The sequence below is a fragment of the Falco cherrug genome, chromosome 2, assembly GCF_023634085.1.
Source record: "Falco cherrug isolate bFalChe1 chromosome 2, bFalChe1.pri, whole genome shotgun sequence".
Lineage (NCBI taxonomy): Eukaryota > Metazoa > Chordata > Aves > Falconiformes > Falconidae > Falco > Falco cherrug.
Window position 1 is genome coordinate 115,226,584 of NC_073698.1, and position 12,662 is coordinate 115,239,245.

Here is a 12,662-nt window from a genome sequence, read left to right on the forward strand (position 1 = left end):
TCCCCATATGCTGGCAGCACCAGGGCCTTCAAAGACTGACCGAACACAGACTGAAAACATTTCCTCTTGTCCTTCAAGTGGCTGTTTTAGGTGAGGCTTTGGAGAGGCTTTGGAGACATTAAAGAGCTGGGTGTTACGACTCCGTAGACAGAGGATGGGCCTCTGCCAACTCAAAACTTGCAAAAGCCATGGCTGAAGCTGTAAGCAGGTTCCTGCTGGCCCCTGCTCAGATCTCCTGGGATGCTCCGGGTGACTGAACGCACGGCTGCTTCTTGAGGGCTGCTGCAGTGCAGTGTTACATTAAATATCCCTTCCGCGTGCAGTGAGAACTGATAACCAGTGTTAGTGTAAAGAACGGTGGAAATACAGTATTAGGCGCTCCGAATGTTATTTATACCTCTAGTTACTGTCGTGTTGGCTGTCTACATGGGTCCCAGAGTTTATCCTGTCCCACAGGAACAAAAAGCCAAATGCCTTTAGAAAACTCAGTCTTTGGTATTCAACTGATAAGATGTGCCAAACTCTTAAGCTGTTTTTTGTCCCAGCTGAACACAAACATCTGCTGAGGTATAGCATTTCAGGCAGGAAAATTTAGAAGTCAACAAAGTTTCTGGAAACTTTTCCATAGGGAAAAATAACAGCCCTAGCTAAGTTTTAAAGAAAATACTATTTTGGGTAAGATAAATTCCATTATTTTTTTTTTTATTGTAAGCATTTTCTTTCAAAATGCTACTTAGTATTTTAGTCTGAAGGGGCTCCTTAGAGTCTCTCCACTTAGCTCACATCCTTAAGGAATGTTTCAAGTACAGCTGGTAAACCTGGAAAATGCAGCAGGTCATGAGAGAAAATACGAGCTCTGAGCTGGTCACTTGTAAGGGTGTCTACAGGGATGCCAAACTGAGGGTTCAAAGATACAGGGAAAAGCAGATCCTCAGGACTAACAGTGATTAGTGCCAAAACAGTTTACATTCCCCTTTGCTGCTCCTTGGGCAATTTAGGCAATCTGTCCTTTACTTTGAAAACAGTGCTTTCTAATTCACTCCTTTCATTTGTGGGCGGATGCGTGAACAATCCTTTTGCCAAAAGGGTCCAATCTTTGAGATCGTTTTCTCTCAGGATGGCTCCTGGAGGACTGTGCTGCTTTGTTCTCTTCTGATCAGCTGGAACAACCAGACAGCCAGGTGCAAGACGAGAACAAAAATATCCCAATCCATTTACAAGGCTTCGATAATTTGTGTCTGCTTCCTTGGAGATGGCCATGGCAATAGTGGGTTGGTGCCAGATTGCTTTGGCAGGCTCCAGCAAGCCATCATTTTCTGGCGTGGCTAATATCCCTTGTGTTCTTGAGTACAGCACATCCAAGAACTTACGTTGTTTCTCTTGGACTATCTGTATGGGAATTTTTTTAGGTTGCTGCCATGCAGTGATTAAGTTCTGGAAAACTTTCAATCCATTAACAGAAGCTGATGTAGATAATGCATCAACTTATGAGGATAAGAGGAGGGTACTGCAGCAGGGTCCAGAGAACCTCTTTTAAAATAATTAAGTACCTCTCAGCCTTCTTCCTCTTACCATTTTGTAGCTGAGTCTAAAGCAGCTCATTATCTGATGAACCTAAATGCATTAGGTAAAGAACACATGTTCAGGACACATGAGTGTGGCTGGGCATCATTAATTAGTATGCAACAGCCATTTGGGCCACTGCTGAGAGAGTACATGCGCCATACAGAAACAGGGAGGACACCAGACATCATGGGATGTCGTATTACTGGCAAGATCACGGGTCCCATTCTAAGTCCCTTCAAAGGGTTTATTTCCTGAAATCATCCTCCGACTCACAGCGAGCTCCTAAGGGAGAGAGGAAGGATGAACAGGAGATGGTTTTCTTCTGCACACAGCAGAAGCATAGGATGTAAAACGTGGACATGACAGATCTGGGCAGAGGTGACGCTAAGCAGTGCAGGGTTTGCAGTGAGGATTTTTTTTTAAACAGCTTCAGCCAGTCTAGGAGAGGTTACCATTATACTGATCACAGCAGAGACCCTGCAGCCCCACATATTGTTTCAAGTTGAGATGTTGGATACCAAATCTATAGGCACTCAGCAGTCAGGTAAAGATTGCCGCTAACATGACGGAGGCACTTTTGGAGGTGCTGGGTGCTAAGCGTAAAGGAGGGAGTATTGCTGGCAATCCAGTCTTAGCTGTTAGGGCAAATCACAGAAACTCCTGTTTATCCTTAGTTCTATGGAGCACACGTGAGTACTTGCCCCCTCCAGTCTGATGCTGAGATAACTGCAAATGAATGAGAAGCCTCTGAGATGAAGCTACGTGTCAACATGAAATACAGTCATCATTCACCCTGGCCTCAAAGACACAGAGCGAGGCTTTTCTCAAATGCAGTCACGGTCTCCGAGGCGTATATCAAACTTTTCAGCAGAAAGCTTTCTGTCGTCTTTCCTTTCTGATCATATTTGAAAACAAATGACAAACAAATCTTCAAAGGGAGTATCCTTTATGGGGAACTGTGCCCTTTTCCTTGACAGAAAGAGTCACTTGGCTGGATATAGTGGTGTCACCTGAAAAATGATTTTATTTCTGGTGACTTATCTTCTGCCTTGATCATAGTATTTTGAGGGATGTTACAAGAAATGGCAAAAGAATAATAAAATTTAGTGCCCTTTTTCTAATACTCTTTGAATAAAGACTTTAAATATCTACTCTAACATAACAGTAAGGCTAACAATTTAAACTAAGTAGCTAAACCAAACTAAATAAACGAATATACTGCCTATGGGACATTGCCAGGATATTCTCTCACTGTACTGATCAGTGAGCGAGAACACGAGGGAAGACACCCCATTCCACTTTTAATTTCTTGGGTGGCTGGAAGTGAAGATCCCTAGAGCCAAAGAGAACTGGATATAAATGAGGCACATAGCAACCAAGAGAGGAATTTTGAGGCAGAAATTCAATATGGTCCAGACCAGCTGAGAATTCAAAGAAATATACCTGAAAAACTGATAAATAGTATTAATAGAATACCAAAAAACCTTATTAACTAGAGTGAATTCAGTGAAATTGTTCAAGAGAATATAGAAATAAATACCCTTGAGGGTGCAGAAAGTAAAAAACTATTCAAATAGCCAGACTAAACCATCAAGGGCAAAAGCTGTACAGAAAACAATGAACATTCTTCATTTAAAACGTGATACAGATATTCTGTAACTCAGTGCTGAACTACTTACAATGTCCGTTTTGCAAATGAGCCCTTCTTTTCTCTTCAGATTTCATTTTGGCCTTTATGTACCACTGGCATCTTTCGAGAAAAACAAGTGAGGTTTTAATTAAAACACGTGTCATACATAAACCGAAGGTAAATAAAGTTTTATCTGCACTTTTATGAAAGCCAAAATCTTTGCATTTGGAATATACATTTATTTATTAATCTAAAGAGAGAAATATGCATGAAGAACTACAAACAGATTAGATACAAATAAAGATAAATCATGGTTGAATGATAAGTATGAAAATGACTACTTAATTTCAAGGCTTGATCCAATATTTTATTTCCAAGTTCGACTCCTCCAAAGAATCCTGATATTTTAATCAATCATTTCCCTGAATTCTTATTTGCATACATTGGTTTTTACTAATGATCTTATTAATTTTCATATCCAAAGGGTCAAAAAAGCTCATATTTTCTTCATGAGGTAATAGTTTCTATGACTTCATCATGTTTCATGAAAAAAGGAAATATTTTTTCACACCAGGACTGCTTTGTTTTTCCTTTCTTTTCTGAGTAGCGCTGTTCAGTCTGAGCCAGGCACTGACTTCTTCTGAGATAGCAGCTATCCTATACGATAAACAATACGTAGCCTCCTATGTGAATATGATGATTTAAACATATGACTGTATGATTGCTATAAAATCGCAAATCCTTGGCAAACAACACAAAACTGTGGACGTTTGTGAATTGTTAGTGACCTTACCTGACAGTGCAAGGGTGTGTTGGAGAAAACTGCCAAATGGCAAGCTCTCAGGTTGCCTGTAACGAAATCCCCCAGCCTGGCTACTGCCTACGTGTGGGACTGTTAATGCTGATTTAGAGGGTCACATGATAGGAGCAACTGTTGCAATCAAGAAACCCCAAAATACTTGCTTTTGGTCTTAAAGCTCATTCTCACTCACTGAAGAGTTTAAGAAGTATGACTTAGAGGGAAATCTGGGCTAAGGGCTGGTGAGGCACTGACCCTGGTGGGGAACAGCAGTGTGTGCGGACATGTGCATCGCTGTACAGACATTCAGTTTCAAGACCAGCTTGAAAGAAACGACTGGCCTCTGTGTGTTCATTACCAGCCTTATAAAATAAACTAAACTATAATTATAGATTGTTTATCCAGTAAAATGCTAACAATGGAGACATGAGGAAAATGTGAATGTACCCACCTCATTTCAATGGTTCATATGAAATACTGAAGCAGAGTAGGAACACTCATAAATTCATTTATTGCTACAGATGTGATGATGAACACCAGAAGGCAGAAACTTCTGAAGCTCATGGTTATATACACTTATAGAGGGAAACAGCAACCGGTGGCTTCTCAGCTTTGGTTGGAACCTTTAAATTGCACATCAGCTGTTGGGACCACTAAATATGCCAGTGCCGTTTTTAGGACCTGATCTACTGCTCTGTAGCATGCCAACTGCCAACAACACTGAACTCAAGTTCTTACACAAGGGAAAGGTCAAAGAAACAAGGCTTTAACCCTGTCCAATCCTCCTAAGTATGCATGTTGCCCCAATTTGACTACAGAAGCCAGCGAGTAATCACCAGCAGAGGAGTCTTCCAGCTCCCCTTTCCCCGTTAGCGCTAGCTACAGAACAATCAGGGAGGAATGATTTCTGTAATGAGAAGAACAAATCACACTGAGCTTTAAGTTTGCGTTGCCTGGCATTTAGCCAAGACCCCCATCTTGCTGCGTATCCTGCGCCTCCAAGTCTCCGTCGCTTTCATTTTTCTGCCTGCAGTCGACAGCCACGCTCCCTCCTTGCTCTCAGTGGGTAATCGCTCAGCAAAGTGCCGAGGCAGGTGCTCACTTAACCCAGCCTCTCCACTGTCAACAGGCTCATCAGCAGCCCTGCAACTCCACAGCTCATCGAATTGATAATTCTAAACAGTGAAGCAGAGCACGTCTGTAGGGTACTGATCCCGTTTTTCCAACAGAAATTTGCCTCCAGTCCTAGAGTAAATTGAGTATTTGTTTAAAATTTTCTTGTTCTGTCTTCTGTGGAATACACTCTTACCACTGCATTTAAGCAGCACTTCAAAATGAAATCGTATCTTACATAATTGAAATGGTTCCGTTGAGTAAGATGCTAGAAAGCTAAGAGAAACTCTGATATCCTTAAAATTAGCAGACAAGAGGAATAAATGCAGAAATAAATCTATTTCCATATATTTTTTTAATTCCTGAGTTTATTGACCTTTTTCTAAAGGAAGAGTTTGAGTTATGTTCCAGGATTCCACACGATCATTTTCTTCGAAAGTTTGAGTAATTCCTCTCTCTTCTGAAAGACCCTACTGTTTGTCAGTGTTTGTAGTAATCACAGGAATATTTGCTTAGCTTCTAAGATTATCTAAGGTCACAATGTGTTCCAGTGTTAACTGCTCCCATTAACTTCAACAGAATGTTAGACTTAAGTGGTTTTATTATTTAGCAGACCGAGCATTAATTCCATAATGGCAGCTACTGTAGTGCCATATTTGGTTGCTGGGGTACTGCAAATAAAACCTCCAGCCTATACTGGTAGGACTCCACTTAATTTTCAAATTAGAGGTAATGCTACACCAACAAAACAGAAACTTCATTACAAACCTGAAACCGCAGCACCGCCTACCGATACCAGCCCTGCCCGCGGTGACTGTTACCGCGTTCAGAGGGGTCAGTGTAATGTGTTTTCCCTAAGGACAAACGCAGGCTCTGAACCAGGACAGGAACAGCGCGGCCTCCCATCCCAGCTCTGGATTTTTCCTGGCCCCAAGGTGGGCAAGAAGAAAACTCCACGGAGACCATTCCTCACACAGAGGTCATCCACCGGCTGTTTTATGGAGAAGAGTGTATAGGGGAAGAATGTAGAGAGGGGTCTGAGCCCACGTAAGCCCCTACGGAGCCTGCAGCAGGAGCTTGAGCCCAACTCCTTGGCTCGAAGGCCCACACTCTGCACATACCAGTCTGCTTTTAGCCTTTCTCGATCCATGGCAGCACCGTGGTGCCGCTGATGTCTCACAGAGGAGAAGGGGACATAATGCCTTTGTCCTCTTAAATTCTGCTTTGCTTCCGGGTGGAAGCAGGTAAAGTCCTGAAATCCCACAGGAGACACACAGAAGCTCAGTGAAAAAGGAAACAAGGCAGCATGGAAGCAGCTACACCTGTGGGAATCTGAGCTCCAGCAAGGACTGATGTTCCAACTCAATGTGCGTTTTTTAGCATGTTCGATTAGAATTTGTGAGTTCCCTAAAAACCTTCACTGTGTAATTGAACGTGGCATCTGCCCACCCAAATCAAAATGCTTTTCTGATCCAGTTTGCATAATGTCATTATTTGATCCTGATCAACACATCAATTGAAGGAAGGATGACAATCAGCACTGTAGTGAAAGAATTGTAAGTAAAGAATCAGGGTAGTTACAAAAAATAATCATTGTCCAGACTGGTGAATTCCCCTGTAGTAGTGCTGCAATGTAGATTTAATTGGCATAGCTTCAATGCAATTAAAAAAAAAAAAAAAAGAAAAGTCAAAAAGCAATAAAACAGGACCTTCAGAAAGCTATTTTCTGTTCACCAGTGGTATCACAGGCCATAGAATAATTTTGAGTATTTTTGGAGTAAAGTTTTCCTTGGGTTAATTTCATTACATAATTCCTGTATTTTATCTTAATAGATGCAGGAATGAGCATACAAAATATATACATAATTTTGGAAGTGCATATAAAATAGATACATAATTGTGTATGATTTTTCCAAACAAATTTAAGGTAGGAAAAGTATTGAAGAATTGTTCACTCAGTGCCTTTAGCAAGCTACGTTGCCAAGGCCAAGACACCAAAAATCCTAAGGTTACACCCTTCAAAGCTTTGCAACGGATAGCTGTAAGATTTTCCAAAAAATACCATAGGTTTTTTGGCTTTTGTCTTCTAATGTCAGAGCCTTGGGGATGCAGGTACATTGTATTTTTAAATTCTTGCTCTGTAGGCAAAAGGTCCAGAAACTTATTTTAAAAATAGCCAAGCTAGTTCCCAATTTCACATAATTGCTTAGCATCCCAAACTGGGTTTTTACAAAAAACCAACACTCACAATAGAACTACGAGTATAAGCAGTGTTGAACAAAGAGGATTTTCACCTCACTATGTCTAAACCTTATTTTAGCATTGTAAACATGGTTTAATGACTTAACTATTACTCTTAAATTCTTAGGCTTGTATGACTCTGACCCTGACTCAATGAGACCATTGTAGTGTTAATTACCTCCCAGTGATCAGGAAGAACAAAGTGAGGATGACCAGGAGAGTGAATCCACCAACAGCAGCAGTGGCGATTACAAGAATCTGTCCCTGCTCTGCAGCCATATCCGAAGCTGAAAGAGAAGCACAAAGAAAAGAGGTTGAAGTTCCATCACCCAGGGTTCTTGCAGAAAGGGTGATAACACTTCAGTGGTCAAATGTTGCCATTACTCTGTACGTCAGATGCGAACATACCTGTGAAGTGAAAAACGGTAATCCATATCCCAACTACAATGAAGGGGAGAAGATGTTTACAGTTTTTTAAAATGAGGAGCTGGCATTATCAGACACTTGCAAGTTACAAAAGTTTGAGTGTGACAGGATTTTGGACACAAAACTAGAACATATTTTTTCTTTAGCTTTAGATTAATCCTACATCTAATTCAGAATTTTTTTCCGTCCAGCTGTCCCAGCGAAGCCAGCAGCAGGGCTGTGTATGTAAGAGAGATGAAACTGGGTTCAGAAGACAGCAAAGCAGAAAAAACACACCTAATGTGTAGCCTCACACACCCTTTTGTATGTCAGGTGTTTAGTTTTATTGTCACAAAATGTGTATGGTTTTATCTATAACATGCTCTGGTGATTTGCAACACTATAGTTGAAAGAAAAGACTGATTTTCTTACACCTTGTGTTTTCCTCTCTGCTTTTTGTATGACATTTAGGAGTTAAAAAAGATCACCTGAAATTATCCAGTCTCTAGACACTTGCTATTTATATTAATTTATTCTGTATAATATAAAACCTTTACATTAACAAAGTACTACATCCAGTCCAGTTGGTCCTCACTTTCCAAGTATTACATAAGCAGAAAAATAATTAGGCTCAGTTTTTTCTCTATCATCTCCTGTTTTGTGACTCCAAAGTTTTATTTCTTAAACTCAGTTACACTTGAACATTTTACTATGTCATGTTTACCTAACTTTCTGTTTCCATGAGAAACACCACTTTGTTCTGAAAGAAGAATAAGTAATTCTATTCAATGACCTCTGGCAAGAGTAGTAAATGTAGGAAAGAAAAGAAATTTTAGATTTCTCAGGAAAGCAGCTTTGCGTTTTTAAACTTGCAAACGGTTCCGTGAGCAAAATCTTCAGCTTTCTTTAGGCACCAGGCGATTAAAACTTAGGGAAAGCACCTAAGCTGCTGCCTAGAAAGGTCAGCAGGCTGTATTCTCTCACTCTGCAGTTGATCAAACCCATTACAATGCACACATTGCTGCCCAAAGCCTCATAAAATGCTGTTTCCAAGAAAAACATTTAGCTTCTAAATAATATTTATGAGTGGTTTAGAAATTAGCAGTGTAAACTGGCTTTGTAAAAGTAGTAAAGCAAATAAAAACAATAGTTTATGTCAAATTTTCAGCAAAAACAACTTGTTAAATTTCAGCCATTAGGTTTCTGACCGTATAATTTAATGGAGATATGCACAGGCAGTAAATTACAAGTCATTCAGTATCTGTGGTCATAAGCTCTCCACAGACAAGTTAAATATATACATCTTCCAATAAATGATGTAGCAAATACTCACTGAATAGCTAATCTCCAAAATGGTATCTAGTGATATTATGGGAGTGGATTCTAGCACTGCATTATGTTCTGCAGAGTCAGATTTAGTTGGAGAAATACAGCAGAACAAATATCATGCCACACAAGTAACAATGCCAATAACAACAGGCTCTGCAAATGAAATGCTGAATACTGTTTTCAGACTAGCAGGGGGTTGTGCTAAATGTTGTAAAGATTGTTAGAGTCAGGCACAGTTTGAAGGTGTAAATGGAGGAGGAGGTTTTAGATAAGTCTATCTTGCCCATCCTTGCAAAAGGAAGTGAGAGGACAAGCTGCAGCCCTCAGATTGTTTTTTTTCTTTTTTTTTTTTTTCTTTCTTTTTATCTCATTTTAATACAAAAAAGGAGTGTGCAAAAATAGTGAATTCATCAGGAGAAAAGCAAACCATGAGCTCAGAGAAATTAGCTGTCTGCTTCAATAGATATTCATTGCCAAGGAGACAACCCAGGGCCTTTCTTCATGAGAATTAAAGATGCAAATGTAGGGACTGATTCCATGGTCCAAAGCAGTGCTCTGCAGCTCTCAAGATGAAGAAAGTAATGTGTCCTGGATCATTTCTGCTGAATCGAGCTGATATTTTTTGCTGGTTTAGCTAAACCAGAATGCAATCTATCAGTTTAATGGCATATATTTCCTATTAGGAACCAGGGAGAAATTCATGAAGGGGAGAAATTCCGGACTGACTTAGGTCTTTCAATCCCTAAGCAATCCGAGTTTTAGCTGAGACTGAACATACATAAAAAGTGATCATTCTGTTTCTCGTTTGTATTTTACTATGTTGGCAGAGGTGCCAGAGTCCAATACATGAGATTTTTTTTTTTTTTCCCCAAGTAGCCAAATCACTGTAAAGGGCTTTCAGGCCTGACGCTCCCCGATGACCTTAATTTACTTGTCAGATAAAACCCGCAAATGACAGAGAAGTATAATTGGAAAATGTGGATTTGTTAAAAACTGACAGAGAGGCAGGTAAGGTAAAATGATGGAAATACTTATTTTTTCTTGAAGCGATCTTTCTAGAAATCAATAAAGGCACAGTGCAGTGAACAGCACGTATATAAGCACATGTGTATGCGCACACCCAGGCTCCTCACATGCAGGTAAGAGGTTCCATAAAACACTATCTAGGCAGCAAGAAGAGAGTAATCAGGGATACTCAATAATTACAATTTTTACAGCATTGCACCATTCTAAATTAAATTCAGCATGTCCCTCCATCTCTCTGTTCTTTTCTAATTTCTTCAACTTTCTCTTAAGTTAAAGTCCAAGTTGTAAATAAGAGCCTTTACATGTCTTGTTTCTGTTGTACATGTTCCTGAATCTTTTTTGTTTCCTGCTTTTTCTTCCTTCATTTTTCCTCTCCATCAGCTGGGCATATCGGTATATGGCCCTGTGCTTCTCCTCAGGAATATTCTTGATTATGCAAGACAGAGAAACTCAGTTTAAAAAAACAATTATGATAGGTTGCAAAACCAAACAAGCCCCTGCAACCTTAGTTCATCTCCTTGTGTGCACATATTAGAGTGCTGCATTTAATCATAGAAGTACACAGCACTTTTCCCAGAATCTCATTTGTTAGACATGCCCAGCAATCACAGAGCTAAAATCAAGATTTTGTTGTCTCTACAGTCTCCGATGCATGGTCTTGTATCTGCCAGCTGTGCACCGCGCTAATGTGTCCAGTGCAGGGGTGATCAGTGGCTCTGTGATCACAGGGATGGATGTGGCTGTACCACGAATGGGGCCACACCGCATTCCATAGTTGAGGCTGATAAGCAAGGGGGCAAGGATGTGCTGGTGCAACAGGAATATGTAAACCACCAGCAGTGCTAAGACTCTTAAGGGAGCTTAGTATCTATCTAACTGGGCTGGCTGTTTTGTCTGGTAGTATGTCTTTCTCTCTGCCTGTCTGCTCAGTAAGTTTATTTTGACAAAAAACAGGTTTTAAAAAATGAGCAGCATAAGATGAGGAAAAAGGAGGATTTATTACTTATCCCAGTAGATGATTAGATAGTATTCTATTATGTTTGGGTATCAGAACTCTTTAAACACATTGTTGCTGCAACTAATGTGATTAGTCAAAGTGGCGATTTGATTTTACAATTGCAGTGTGTATCATACATGTACCCAGAAGTGTATTACCCAGATAAACTCTTCAGTCCCATTACTCTTCATGCTTACCTGAGGTTAGATGCCCACAATGACATTTGAAGTGTCTAATTTCATCATTCCAGCTTCCTTGCTTAAACTGTGCCCAGAAATCCCTTCTGCATCCAGCTTGGAGTCGGTTCTGTCCCCACCATCTACTCCTTACATCCTTGCCCTGTCTCAGTCCCTCTCTGAGTTCTTCACCCAGGTGTGTGGAGGAGGAACTGCACTTTCCTTCCTCTCTGTGCTGAAGGGAAATACCCTGAGGCTTCTCCACTTCCTCGCTGGGTAGGCGGGAAGAGATGGTGCAGATATTTTAGTCACGATGCAAGAGGATGAAAGACAGAGAGAATCTTCCAGCTCTGTTCTCCTGTCTTTTCTTTGAGCAAATTTCTTAAAATCTTTTAAAAGGTTATGTATTTGGTATAAAAGGGCTAGAAGCCCTAATGACAGCTCACTTCTGCCTTTTAGCTACGTTCTTTAGTTATTTCAATTTGACATCTATCAGGCAGCGGACCTTCCAGCAGACTGAAAGATAAAAAAGTGACAGAAAGACAGCTAGACAGATAACTGTGAGTAGCTGTGAGGTAGATAAGTGTGGCTGGTGAGAACTGGAGCTCTAACAGACAGGAACGGGCTGTCAGATGGGTTTACAAGGTGGCGTAAACAACAGTGCTTAGGAACAGTAGGAAAGAAAAATATAAAGTCTAATTAGGGTAACATTTACATTTTCATAAGTGCTGTAGTTCCTGTGCTGTAGTGAGCTGATGGGCTCCAATCTAAGGGGGAATGCAGGAAAGGAAGGAAGCAGTGGAAAGGCAATCTTAAAAAGGAATTTTAAAAGGGAAAAACAATGCCATCACTAGCATAAGAATCTAAAAGTTTTTGGCATGTATCTGCTTGAAAAGCTTTCAACATGTTGCCCCTAACATTAGCTTCCTGACTGGTGGGCGAATGGAAAGCCTGTGCAAGCAATTTGAGATCTGAGCAAGGATGTTGCTCTTGGTTAGGAAATGCAGAGGACAAGTAAAGTCTCTGGGCCTTCTGGACATACACAGTAGAGAAATGAGATAGGCCAAAGTCAAATGTGAAGAACAACTGCCTGAAAGTATAAACCACAGCAAGCAAATACTTCAAGATCAAAATGAGACATTCTGAGGCATCCAGTGGTGGCTACTACTGAATGAACAGTAGGACTAGGCAGCCATGGGCAGAGACCCAGAAAAACAGTTTCTACACATGAGATATGTGCCATCTCATTTGTTTGTTTCAGCCAGAAACTGAATTTACTATTGTCAAAACCTCAAACATTCTAACAACCCCCCCCTCCATTTTGCATTGGTAATTCAATACATTTCTTCTCTGTTGTGGCATGAATCAGAGCATGTGCTT

At 40.4% G+C, this 12,662-nt stretch overlaps 1 protein-coding gene across 2 annotated transcripts in view; it reads right to left on the reverse strand.

Moving 5' to 3' along the window:
- EPHA6 (EPH receptor A6) overlaps window positions 1–12,662 on the reverse strand; it is a 513,385-nt gene that overhangs the window by 118,400 nt on the left and 382,323 nt on the right. For both annotated transcript variants that reach the window (XM_055703220.1, XM_055703219.1), the window contains exons 8-9: window positions 7,528–7,636; window positions 3,246–3,316 (exon numbers count right to left, since the gene is read on the reverse strand). In XM_055703220.1, coding sequence (XP_055559195.1) covers window positions 3,246–3,316; window positions 7,528–7,636 — 180 coding nt within the window. The remainder of the gene's footprint in view (window positions 1–3,245; window positions 3,317–7,527; window positions 7,637–12,662) is intronic.